The sequence below is a fragment of the Diceros bicornis genome, chromosome X (assembly GCF_020826845.1).
Source record: "Diceros bicornis minor isolate mBicDic1 chromosome X, mDicBic1.mat.cur, whole genome shotgun sequence".
Taxonomy (NCBI): domain Eukaryota; kingdom Metazoa; phylum Chordata; class Mammalia; order Perissodactyla; family Rhinocerotidae; genus Diceros; species Diceros bicornis.
The window spans coordinates 137,182,344-137,194,954 of NC_080781.1; the positions used below are offsets into that span (position 1 = coordinate 137,182,344).

General features: G+C 57.2%; 2 protein-coding genes across 2 annotated transcripts; both read left to right on the forward strand.

The window, feature by feature from the left end:
* Positions 1 to 258: 258 nt before the first annotated feature.
* Positions 259 to 2,209, forward strand: LOC131400405 (paraneoplastic antigen Ma6E-like). The gene is given in 3 exon segments (XM_058535138.1): positions 259 to 285; positions 288 to 403; positions 955 to 2,209. Coding segments are annotated over 3 exon segments (1,398 nt in total).
* A 4,876-nt stretch (positions 2,210 to 7,085) lies between these two features.
* Positions 7,086 to 12,577, forward strand: LOC131400406 (paraneoplastic antigen Ma6F-like). The gene is made up of 5 exons (XM_058535139.1): positions 7,086 to 7,140; positions 8,582 to 8,833; positions 9,309 to 9,755; positions 10,116 to 10,349; positions 10,965 to 12,577. The coding sequence occupies exons 3-5, from the start codon at positions 9,380 to 9,382 to the stop codon at positions 12,575 to 12,577; spliced, it is 2,223 nt and encodes a 740-aa protein (XP_058391122.1). The 5' UTR covers positions 7,086 to 7,140; positions 8,582 to 8,833; positions 9,309 to 9,379.
* Positions 12,578 to 12,611: the final 34 nt, after the last annotated feature.

Below are 12,611 nucleotides of genomic sequence, written 5' to 3' on the forward strand. Positions count from 1 at the left end.
GGGCATCCACAAAGTCGAAAAGGAGTTGCCTCCCTGCAGAGGAGAGGGGTGCAGTGAGGAGCTCTTGCCGCAGCAGTGGGGGCTGGGGGGGGCGAACTGGCGGGAGCAGAGCTCCAAGCAGCGGCCAAGGGGGGTGGTGGGGTGGGCTGTCTGGAACCAACGTCCCCCTCCCCTTTACACTCACAGGTCGCCAAGGAAGAGATGGCGACAGTCTGTGCACCCCTGTCCAATCGCGCTCCCTCCCCCCTGGTCCCAGCGATGGCGCTGGCGATGCTGCAGGACTGGGGTGCAGCTGGAAAGGCTTGAATGCACAGCGCTCCATGCTCATCCTGGCCATCCCGGACGACTGCAAGGACCAGGAGTTCCAGGAGGCCGTGCGGGATGGCCTGTGGCCCCTGGGCAGGTACCGAGTGCTGGGCAAGGTCTTCAGAAAGGAGCTGGGGACCAGCGTGGCCCTGATCCAGTTTGCTGAGTATTTAAATCGAAGTTTGGTCCCCCAACAAATACCAAGCAAGAGAGGTGCCTGGACTGTGATCTTCCTGGCCCAGGCCTCTGATTCTGAGTCACAAGATAGACCCAATTTCCCTGCACAGCCCCAGAGCCAAGCAGTGCCTTGCAGGGCAGGCGACGCAGCAGCTAGAGGTGAGGCGGGATGTGTAGGTGAGGTGTGATATGCAGGTACAGCAAAATCCCCAGGTGAGCAGAAGCTGAAGATGTGGCAGAAGCTCCAGGTGAGGAGGTGGCTGCAGGTGTGTCTGGACCTATGGGTGTGGCAGGAGCCCCACAGGAGGCAAGAGCTGCAGGTGAGGCAGGAGCTACAGGTGAGGAAGGAGATACAGGTGAGGAAGGAGCTGAGGATGGGGCAGGAGCTTCAGGTGAGGAAGAAGCCTGGACCTAGCAACGACGGGAGACCTTGCATCCTCTGCTCGACAGCATGGGCTACTAGGAACTGAGACCCTTTTCTGGGTCGGAAGAGCCGCGCTGTGGAGAAGAGTCTTTTGAGAGCTGGCTGGACCATGCCAACGACATGCTGTACCTGTGGCGCCACATATCGGAACGGGAGAGGAGGAGGAGGCTGGTGGAGAGCTTGGGTGGCCCAGCGCTGGATCTCATGTGCGGCCTCCTGGATGAAAATCCCGACATCCCTGCACAGGACTGCCTGGCTGCGCTGGTGCAAGCATTTGGTAACAAGGACGCCCGGAAGACCGCAAGGCTGAAGTTCCTGACTTGTGCCCAGAGGCCCAAGGAGACTCTCTTTGCCTACGTGATGCGCCCGGAGGGCCTGCTGCAGGCGGCCATGGAGAAGGGGGCCATCCAGGCCGCCATCGCAGACCAGCTGCGCACCAGGCAGGTGCTGATGTGGGCCCGCCCCAACGAGACGCTCCAGAACAAGCTGAGGAGGATGCGTCTGGAGAGGAGACCGCCTGGCTTCCTGGGGATGCTGCAGCTCATTCGGGAGACTGAGGCGTGAGAGGCCGCCCCAGGCACAAGTGAGCAGTTCCAAGTGGAAGAAGGGGCCCATGTGGACACTGGAGACCTAGCCGCCTCCCAGGCTGCCCCGGCCCATGAATATGGTGCCGAAGTCTCCCCAGACAGTGAAGATTCTGCCCGGGCTGTCCCACCCAGTGAAGGTACTGCCCAGGCTGACCTAGCCAGTGAAGATGCTGCCCAGGCTGCCCCAGCCAGTGAAGATGCTGCACAGGGTGCCTCAGCCTGCAAAGATGCTACACAGGATGCCCCAACCACTGAAGACACTGCCCAGGCTGCCCCAGACAGTGAAGATGCTGCCTTGGTGGACCCAGTGAACGAGGTCATCAACAAGGGTACCCCTGCCACTGTACAGGAAACCAAGGCCTCCCCGGATAATGAAGATACTGCCTGGTCTGCCCCAGCCCGCGAAGGTGCTGCCCAGGCTGCCCCAGCCAACGAGGTCATCACCGAGGCCACCCCTGCCACTGCAGAAGAAGCCAAGGCCTCCCCAGGTAATGAAGATACTGCCAAGGCTGCCCTTTCCAAGGAAGACACTGCTGAGGCTGTCCCGGCCAATGAAGAGGCCGATGAGGCAGTTCCTGGCACAGTCAACCCTAGAGAGGCTGCTTCTGACACCCGTGATGCTGCCAGGGCAGCCCCTGCCCGTGAGGAGACCACCAAGTCCTCCCCTGCCATTCAGGAAGATGAAAATGCTCCCGCCCCTGCAGGCCTAGATTAGGCAGGACCCTCAGAGGCCCCCGGGGGCCCCACCCCGGCCCAGATGGGCAGTGCTTCTGGGGTGGGCCCAAGAGGTCCTTGTGGTGAACCAGAGGGCATTGCCCTGGCAGGAGACCAGGAGACCAAGGAGCCCCCTGAGGAGGGGCTCAAGCCCATCTAGGAGGAGTCAGGAAAAAAGGATGGGGCTGGGGAGATGAACCCCCCCAAGCCCTCCTTGGGCTAATAGGCTCAGAACGCCCAGGGCCCTCTCTCCTCTTGGGCAGCAGAGCCCTGGAGGAAGGGGGAGGCCAGGCCAGGGCAGCCACCTCACCCCACATGGGGAGCAGGGCCAAGGGAGGGGCCCACTAAGCTCAAACCAAGCTCATGGGTCCCCACAATGCCCAGGGGTCCCTGACCACCACTATCAGTCCTTTCAAGTGAGCGAGATGACCATGTGTGACCCCAAATGGGGAGGGGAGAGGTGTCCGCCCATGGCAGCACCACACCCACACCCAGCCCCAGCCCCAGCCCCAGCCCCAACCCCTGCCAACTCCGGCAGCCAACCTGGGAGATCCCCTGAGTGGCAGCCCTGGCCTAGGTGAGGGACGCCTGAAAACGGCTGCCACCTGCACTGGCCTGGGTGACGTTAGGTATCATCTCAAGGTTGCCAGCCACCTAGGCCTCCCGAGAGCGGGACAACTATTCAATGACCCCTGGGACAGGCTGCTCCCTGTTCTGGGAACCCTACTTTTCTCTCTGTAGGCCCTGTAGTGGCCCACATGGCCTGGAGTGAGAGGACATTGCCAGCATCCAGCATCCTGGCAAGAGGGTGATCGTGCTGCCCCCAGGAAGGGAGACTATGGCAGGAGGGCTGCAGCATGGGGGGCAGCTGAGGCACCTCATTTGGGACCCCAGGAGGAGGGTTGGGGCCCGAAGACCTACGGGCTGTAGTGGTCATTAGAACTTCCTCTCTGTTTTGTCATTCCCTTCTCTTTAATGGTTTCAGTAAATGGTTCTCTTTAATAAATTTCATTGAATGTTTCAGCTGAGCGTCACCTTTGCTGTGGGCAATTGAGGGAAGGGTCTGTTGGGAGTCGAGTGGGGAGGCCATAAGAGGATTCCTGCTCAGCACCCATGGGAGACGTCTCCAGTGAGAGGCTAGCGTAGGCACTTTGGCAGACTAGGACATGATGAGGGCTTTTCTTCCATTTAATAGGTGAATTATAAAGTTTTGGGGTTCTGTTGGTTCTCATCTTGGGATGGTCCTGTCCCATTGGTCTTTTGAAAATGGGTGGGAGTGATCTTGGTTTTCTCCTTAACTGTGGGGAAGGCACCACTGGCATCCAGTGCCCAGGATTCAGGACTGCTAAATGTGGAAGATGCATGGAGTGGGGCCACGTAACAAAGAACTGTCATGCCCAAGAGGCCTCTAGGATCCTTCATGAGAAAGCCAGTATTGGACTGATAGGGTTTTTGAAAAAATCTGAAATGTATTTTAATTTGAGGTATCTTGAAATGTGAAAATATCACCATGGAACAACAATGACAACACTTACTGAGCAACTATAATTCTCTAGACACTTGTGGGGTTTCTAGGAGAATGGGCACAAAGATATCCATACCACCTCCACCTGCAGACTTGCTCTCAAGCAAAAGAAAAAGACCAGGCTAGTGAGATGCACGATGAAGGAGGACCCACAAGAGCTGGGGGAGGGGGAGGAGGTGGTGCTCTATGAAGGGGTAGTGTTGAGGGATGAGGGGAGTCGAGTTTCATGCTAAGGGCAGGGGGAAGGTGTTGGACCTTTTAGGCGGGCCCGGCGGACTCTGCTCATTCTTTCTGTCCTGGGAAGCTGCCACTCTATGAGGCTGAACCCACCTCCAACAAGAAGACCAGAAAATGCCAGGTGTGCGCTCTCCAAGTTTCCCTCACAACTAGGGTGTGGGCAGATGACCTACCCCACCATTCAGATGCACCTGCTGCCAACTGAATCTGGGACCAGAGCTGGGAAGAAGCAGGGGCCACACAGATTCCACTTGGGTGGGCGGGTGGCAGCAGGGGCCGTGAGCTCTGCTTTCCGAGGAGCTGTGGCAGCCATGGTTCTCACGGCAGCACTTGCGTCCCACACTGTTGTTCCAAACCACAGTGTTTGTGCCCAGTCGTGGGAGGGAGCCACAGGGGTGCCTTCACCAGTCCAGCACAGTGGTGCGATTCAGACCCTTGTCCCTCTCTGCAAAGCCTCCAAGCCTGGCTCTCCAGCCCTTCCCAAATGCCCGTGAGACACCCGCCATCCTTCACTAATTCCCTTCCTGCTTCCATCGGCCAGTCTGCTGTTGTGTGCAAGTAGGAACCGTGACGGGCTAGGTTTCTGCAGTGGCTGTCTGATCTCCCACTGCATTAAGTGCTCCTGGCCTGGGGCTCAGGGATGCCACGTGCTCTTGCAACTTGGCAGCTCTTTACACAGTCCTATTCTGGCTCCTGTTACTCCATCCTTCCTTTCACATTGGTGTTTGTTAAGAGTTATGAATATTCAGAAGCTTCATATTACTTGGAAGATAGATCAATAGAAATAATCCATTCTGAGAAACTGAGAGGAAAAAGATTTAAAAAAAAATAAAGAAGAAGAAGAACAGAGCCTCAATGAGCTGTGGGACAATACAGAAAGGTCCGAGACATGTGTATCCGGGATCCCAGGAGAAAAGAGAGAATGGGGAAGAAAAGCTACTTCAAGAAATAATGACTGACATTTTCAAAATTGGGAGCTAGACGTAATTTACAGATTCAAGAGGTTCTGTGAAGCCCAAGGAGGGTAAATACAAAGAAAAGCCACATGTAGGGGCAGTGTAGTCAAACGACTGAACAAAGTATAAAGAGAAAATCTTGCAGGCAGTCCGAGTTAGACAAAGCACTACATCTAGCAGAACATTGACAAGAATAGTCACTGAATTCTCATCAGAAAGAATGGAAACCAGAAGACAGGGGAAGGGCATTTTAAAGTGCTGAACGACAACAATAAGTGAAAACAACTTTCAACCCAGAACTCTCTGTCTCTAACCAGGGAAAAGATCCTTCAAGAATGAAGGGGAGAGAAGGACCTTTTGAGATTTGTGAAAGCTAAGAGAATTCATCAACAGACCTACGCTAAAAGAAATGCCAAAGCAGGTCTTTCAATCAGAAGAAACATGATAGTAGAGGGAAGCCTTGATCTTTGCGTGGAGACGAAGAACCACAGAAATGGTAAATGTGTGGGTAAATATTCAAGAATATTTATTTGCTCTTAATTTTCTTACAGTACACATGACTATTTTCTAAAATAAAAATTTTAATAGCGTGTTGTAGGTTTTGTAACATCTGTAGGCGTAATACATATGGCGACTACAGCATAAAGGATGGGGTAGATGGGGAATGAATCTGTATGGTGGAAAGGTTCTTACACTTATGTGAAGTGGTACAATATTAACCACAAGTGGACAGTGAAAAGTTAAGGAAATATAATCTCTCGAGCAATCACTACAAACCAATTCAAAGTGATAATTGCCTAAAAAGGCATTAATAAGTTAAAATGGAATTTAAAACGTTTTTGATTATCTCAGGCAGGAAAAGGGGAACACAGGAAGAAAAAGAGATGGACAGACAGTGCTATACTCTGAATGTCTGTGTGCTCCCCCAAATTCACACATTACGTGGTACCCCACAATGTGATGGTATTAGGAGGTGGAGCCTTTGAGGTGATCAGTTCATGGGGGTGGAGCCCTCAGGAATGGGATTAGTGACCATAAAAGAGACCCTGGAGAGCTAGCTCCCTGACCCGCTTCTGCCGTGTGAGGACATGGTGAGAAGATGTCTGTCTATGAACTAGGAAGCAGGCTCTCACCAGACACAGAATCCACCAGTACCTTGACTTTGGACTCCTCGGCCTCCAGAACTGTGAGAAATAAATGTTTGCTGTTTATGAAATACCACCCAGTCTATGGTGTTTTTTTTTTTATAGTAGCCTGAACAGACTAAGACAGATGGTAAAAGGGTAGACCTAAATCCAGCCATAATCCAAAATCACACTCGATGTTAATGGGTTAAATACTCCAATTAAAAGGCAGAGATTGTCAGAATGAAGAAAAGAGCAAGGCTTTTGCTGTCTACAGGAGCTGCAATTGAAAAATAAAGACTCAGATGAGTTGATAGTAAGAGGATGCAAAATGGTATACCATAGAAAGAGCAAGCATAAGGAAGTAGGAACCACTGTATTACTAGTGGACAAAGTAGAGTTCAAGACAAAGGCTATTACCCGAGAATCAAGGGAAGAATGATGTAAGGGTCAATGAATCAGGAACCCCCAGATTTCATAAATGTGTTTGTGTCCACTGACAGAGCTTTAAAATACATGAAATAACATTTGACAGGATAAAGGGAGAAACAGACATTTCCACAACTCTAGCTGGAGATTTTAACACTCCTGCCTCAGCAACTGGTACAACTAGATGAGAAATCAGTAAAAATGTAGACATCTTTACGACATGACCAGCCACAACAGAAAACAAACTATAAAGAAAACTTGCCCAATTTGCCACAACGGGTGCTCCACGTGCAAGGTTACTCTTGCAAGTCCATTGCCTTGTTGGTAGGCTGTTTCATTGGTGGCACGTCCACAAGCCGCGCTTTTTGCTTCCGGACGCTCCAAGCCTTGCGATGACGCCGTGAAGCCTTTACCACTCAGCGCCCTCCCCTCCGGCTCTTCCGAGCCAATCATCTGCCCTGCACATCTGCCCTGCACAGAGCCGCCTAGAACTTTCTGTCCGCTCTGCCTGGCGGGGGCTTCTGGGAGAAGCGGGAAGCTCACGTGGCCTCGGCACAGAGCGCCTGGGAGCCGTGCCCCACAGTCCCTGGCTGTGCGGCTGAGGTGAGGTCTTCAGCCCCTTCTGAGTGGGACCGCGGAACTGTCCACCGAGTCGGCGAAAGTGAGCAGACGGGCAGGGCTTTGCTGGGCCTGGACTCGGGGGTCGCCTGGAGTCCTGGGTCGGGGCCCCTGAGCGCCCGGGCAGGGGGTGGAAGTGGGCGGCTGGGCTCCCGGCTGCGGGTGTGGGGGCTGCGGGAGTGGAAGGCTCCCAGCTGCGGGGGGCAGGGGGGCTCCCTGGTGAGGGGAGAGCTGAGGGGAGGGCTAACTCTGGGGGTGTGAGTGAGGGGGCGCGAGCGGAGGGCGCCCGGCCAAAGGGAGGGCTGAGGGCAGGGTTCCCCGGTGTGGGGGCTGAGGGGAGGCGGGGTGGGGGGGCGCTGTGGTGTGCGGAGGCCGGAGGGTGGGGCTAGTGGCTCAGCGTGTGTGGGGGGCGTGGGAGGGGCGGGCTCCCCGGTGCTGGAGGCCGGAGGGGAGGGCGCCCAGCTGGGGAGAGGGCTCCTGCCTGAGGAGGGGGCAATGGGAGGAGGACTCCCGGGTGCGGGTGGCGGGAGGGGAGCGACCCGCTGTGCGTGTGAGAGGGGGTGGGCAGGGCGGACGCCGCTGGCTGCTCAGGGCAGGAAGGGGGGCTCCGCTCCCTCGCCGCCCCGGGGTGTGGGGAGGTGAGAGGGCGGGCTACCAGCTCTGCATCTGGGGGCCGCGGGAGGGGAGAGCTCCCGGCTGTGGGCGCTAGGGGGAGGACTCCAGAGCGTGGGCAGGCCGGAGGGGCCGCCACCGACCGTCTAAGCCGGTGCGGGCACGCGCGCTGATGGAGGGGCTACCGCGGAGTGCACCTGGCTTCTGGGGTCACGGGGAAGGGTGACTGGCTGCAGGTGTGGAGGCCGGGGGAGGGGATGGCTCCCCGGTGTGGGGAGGCCAGAGAGGAAGGCTCAAGTCCAAGCACGTGGGGGCGCCCTGCTTCCAGGGGCTGGAGCAGAGTGCTCCCAGCTGAGCGGGGTCGCAGTATGGGAGGGCACTCGGCAGGGCGGGGGAGGATGGCACCCGGGTGCGGGGCGGGGGGTGGGCTGGAAGGTAGGGCCGCCGGCTGAGGGTGTGGGGGGTGCGGGAGAGGAGCAGCCTGGCTGCGTGGGGTGCAGATGATGGTTTGGGGGGCGCTGGGGCAGCTGTGATCTGCAGGAGGTGTCACCCTGGCCAGTGGAGTGGGGGAGGGTTCGGGGAGGGGCTCTGGCGCCCTGCACGTGGCATCTGAGAGGTTCCAGGTGGCCTCTGTGGAGGGTGGCCTAGGGATCGCAGATGTGGCTGGGCAGGGCCTTGGCCTCCACGGAAGCTATAGCTTCTCTCCAAGGCTGCTCTGTACCGTCAGCGGGATACACCATACTTCAGGCCTTAAGAAGGTTTCCATCCATTTAAAAGGATTGCACTTTTACAGAATCAGTTCTCTGATCACAGGGGAATTTTATTTGATGTTAATAACGATAACTCATCTCTAAATATTTGGAAACCCATAGATCAAAGAAGAAATCACAAAGGAACTTAGAAAAGATTTCAAAGTGCATAATAAAAAAGTACAACTTCCCCAAAGTAGTGGGAGGCAGCTCAAGAAGCGATCGGAGGAAAACGTGCTGCTCTACATGCTCACCTTAGGAAAGGAGAAGGAGGTGAAATCAGTGCCCTGATGGCCCATTGAAGGAAGCTAGAAAGAGAAGAGCAGAGGGAACCCAAAGTGGCCCACTGAAGAGACGACAGCGCCCAGAGAGGAGGTCAGTGAGAGACAGCGGGGCAGAGGGACAGAGACAGCTCTCCCCAGGCTCCTCTTACCCAGCACAGAACTAGGGATGGAGCCCCGGCAAGAGCGATGCACAAGACAGGGATGACACGAATCACCTGGGTCGTGTTGGGAGGGAACGAGGGCTGTCACTGCAGATCAGACGGACATCCAGAAGAGAGGGAGGGAATATCATGGGAAAATTTGTGCCCCAAATTGGAAAAGGTGACAAATTCCTTGGGGAACCAGGCGACTTCCCTAAAACTGCTGCTAGAAAAATAAAAAATACTACTAGCCCTATATCTTGTGAATAAATGTAATTTATTATCACAAAAGCTTCCTAAAGTCAAACAGAGCAAACAGGGAGAGGAGGTGCTGCAGGCCACGCTGTGAGGGGCACGAGGCTCTGGCTGGGGCTGTGGGGTGCGTTGTGTGGCACAAACACGCCTCTCTCCCCGTTGCACCCACAGGCCGAGGCCCACACTGCGACAGTCTGTGTACTCCCGTCCAGTCGCTTCTCCCCACCCGCAGGACCTCAGCAATGGCAATGGCAATGGCACTGGCGATCCTGCGGGACTGGTGCAAGTGGAGAGGCATGAACGCACAGCGCTCCCTGCTCATCCTGGGCATCCCGGACGACTGCGAGGACCAGGAATTCCAGGAGGCCGTGCAGGCTGCCCTGTGGCCCCTGGGCAGGTACCGAGTGCTGGGCCAGGTCTTCAGAAAGGAGCTGGGGACCAGCGTGGCCCTGGTGGAGTTTGCTGAGTATTTAAATCGAAGTTTGATCCCCCAACAAATACCGGGCAAGGGGGGACCCTGGGATGTGGTCTTCCTGCCCCAGGCCCCTGATTCTGAGTCACAAGATAGACTCAATGTCCCTGCACAGCCCCAGAGGCAAGCAGTGCCTGGCAGGGCAGGTGACGCAGCAGCTGCAGATGTGGCAGGAGCTCCAGGTGAGGAAGGAGCTGCCGGTGAGGAAGGAGCTCCATGTGAGGCAGGATCTGCAGGTGAGACAGGATGTGAAGGTGAGGAGGGAGCTGCAGGTGAGGAGGGGGATGCTGGTGAGGAAGGCTCTGAAGGTGAGGGAGGATGTGAAGGTGAGGGAGGATGTGAAGGTGAGGCAGGATGTGAAGGTGAGGAGGGAGCTGCAGGTGAGGAGGGATGTGAAGGTGAGGAGGGAGCTGCAGGTGAGGAGGGATGTGAAGGTGAGGGAGGATGTGAAGGTGAGGGAGGATGTAAAGGTGAGGCAGGATGTGAAGGTGAGGAGGGAGCTGCAGGTGAGGAGGGATGTGAAGGTGAGATAGGATGTGAAGGTGAGGAAGGAACCACAGATGAGGCGAGAGCGCCAGGTGAGGAGGGTGCCCCAAGTGAGGCAGGAGCGCCAGGTGATGCGGGAGCCCCAGGTGAGGTGGGAGCCCCAGGTGAGGCGGGAACCCCAGGTGAATTGGGAGCCGCTGGTGAGGAGGGAGCTCCAGGTGAGGCAGGAGCCGCAGGTGAGGAAGAAGGTGCAGGTGAGGAGGGCGCTGCAGGTGAGGAGGAAGTTGCTGATGTGGCAAGACCTGCAGGTGAGGAAGAAGCGGCAGATGATGAGAGAGCTGCAGGTAAGGAAGAAGCCGCAGGTGATGAGAGAGCAGCAGGTGATGAGAGAGCTGCAGGTGAGGAAGAAGCTGCAGCTGATGAGAGAGCTGCAGGTGAGGAAGAAGCTGAGGGGGAGGCAGGAGCCGAGGGCGAGGCAGGTGCCCAGGGGGAGGCAGGAGCTGAAGATGAAGCAGGAGCGTCAGATGAAGAGGGAGTTGCAGGTGACACAGGAGTGGCAGGTGTGGCAGGAATTGTGAGTGTGGCAGGAGCTGCAGGTGAGGGAGCTACAGCTGAGGCTGGAGCTGCAGGTGAATGGGGAGCTGCAGGTGAGGAAGAGGCTGCAGATACAGCAGGAGCTGCAGGTGTGTCAAAATCCCGAGGTGAGGCAGAAGCTGAAGATGAAGATGTGGCAGGAACTCCAGGTGCGGCAGGAGCCGCAGATGAGGAAGAAGGTGCAGGTGAGGAGGGAGCTGCAGGTGAGGAGGAAGTTGCTGATGTGGCAAGAGCTGCAGGTGAGGAAGAAGCTGCAGGTGATGAGAGAGCTGCAGGTGAGGAGGGAGCTGCAGGTGAGGAGGGAGCCGAGGGGGAGGCAGGAGCCCTGGGGGAGGCAGGAGCTGAAGATGAAGCAGGAGCGTCAGATGAAGAGGGAGCAGCAGGTGACACAGGAGTTGCAGGTGTGGCAGGATCTGTGACAGTGGCAGGAGCTGCAGGTGAGGCAGAGGCTCCAGGTGAGGAAGAGGCTGCAGGTGTGGCAAGAGCCATGGATGAGGCAGGAGGCTGGACCCAGCAATGGCGGGAGACTTTGCAGCCTCTGCTCGACAGCATGGCCTACCAGGAACTGAGACCTTTTTCTGGGTTGGAAGAGCCGTGCTGTGGAGAAGAGTCTTTTGAGAGCTGGCTGGACCATACCAACGACATGCTGTACCTGTGGCGCCACATATCGGAACGGGAGAGGAGGAGGAGGCTGGTGGAGAGCTTGGGTGGCCCGGCGCTGGATCTCATGTGCGGCCTCCTGGATGAAAATCCCGACATCCCTGCACAGGACTGCCTGGCCGCGCTGGTGCAAGCGTTTGGTAACAAGGACGCCCGGATGACCGCAAGGCTGAAGTTCCTGACTTGTGCTCAGAGGCCCCAGGAGACTCTCTTTGCCTACGTGATGCGCCTGGAGGGCCTGCTGCAGGCGGCCATGGAGAAGGGGGCCATCCAGGCCGCCATCGCAGACCAGCTGCGCGCCAGGCAGGTGCTGATGCGGGCCCGCCCCAACGAGACGCTCCAGAACCAGCTGAGGAGGATGCGTCTGGAGAGGAGACCGCCTGGCTTCCTGAGGATGCTGCAGCTCATTCGGGAGACCGAGGCATGGGAGGCCACCCCAGGTACAAGTGAGCAGTTCCAAGTGGAAGAAGGGGCCCATGTGGACATTGGAGACCTAGTCGCCTCTCAGGCTGCCTCGGCCCATGAATATGGTGCTGAGGTCTCCTCAGCCTGTGAAGATGCTGCCTGGGCTGCCCCGGCCCACGAAGGTGCTGCCCGGGCAGCCCCACCCAGTGAAGGTGCTGCCTGGGCCGCCAGCGAAGACACTGGCCAGGCTGCCCCGGCCCGCGAAGGTGCTGGCTGGGCTTCCAGTTCACGCAAAGGTGCTGCCCGGGCTGCCCCGGTCAGTGAAGATGCTGCCCGGGCTGCCCCAGCCAAGGAGGTCATCACCGAGTGCACCCCTGCCACTGCAGAAGAAGCCAAGGCTTCCTCAGGTAACAAAGATACCGCCGAGGCTGCCCTTTCCAAGGAAGACACCGCCGAGGCCGTCCCAGACAATGAAGAGGCCGATGAGGCAGTTCCTGGCACAGTCGACCCTGGAGAGGCTGCTTCTGACACCCGTGATGCTGCCTGGGCAGCCCCTGCCCCTGAGGAGACCACCAAGGCCTCCCCTGCCATTCAGGAAGATGAAAATGCTCCCGCTCCTGTGGGCCTAGGTCAGGCGGCCCAGATGGGCAGTCCTTCTGGGGTGGGCCCAGGAGGTCCTGGCAGTGAGCCAGAGGGCATTGCCCTGGCAGGAGACCAGGACGCCGAGGAGCCCCCTGAGGAGAGGCTCAAGCCCATCCAGGAGGAGTCAGGGAACAACGACGGGGCTGGGGAGATGAGCCCCCCAAAGTCCTCCTTGGGCTAATAGTCTCAGAAGGCCCAGGGCCCTCTCTCCTCTT

Coding starts and splice junctions, on each gene's coding strand:
- LOC131400406 (XM_058535139.1), top strand. CDS start 9,380: ATGGCAATGGCAATGGCACTGGCGATCCTGCGGGACTGGTGCAAGTGG. Junction 9,756..10,115: donor AGCAGTGCCTGGCAGGGCAG/GTGACGCAGCAG, acceptor AGGGAGCTGCAG/GTGAGGAGGGATGTGAAGGT. Junction 10,350..10,964: donor AGGTGAGGAAGAAGGTGCAG/GTGAGGAGGGCG, acceptor AGAGAGCTGCAG/GTGAGGAGGGAGCTGCAGGT.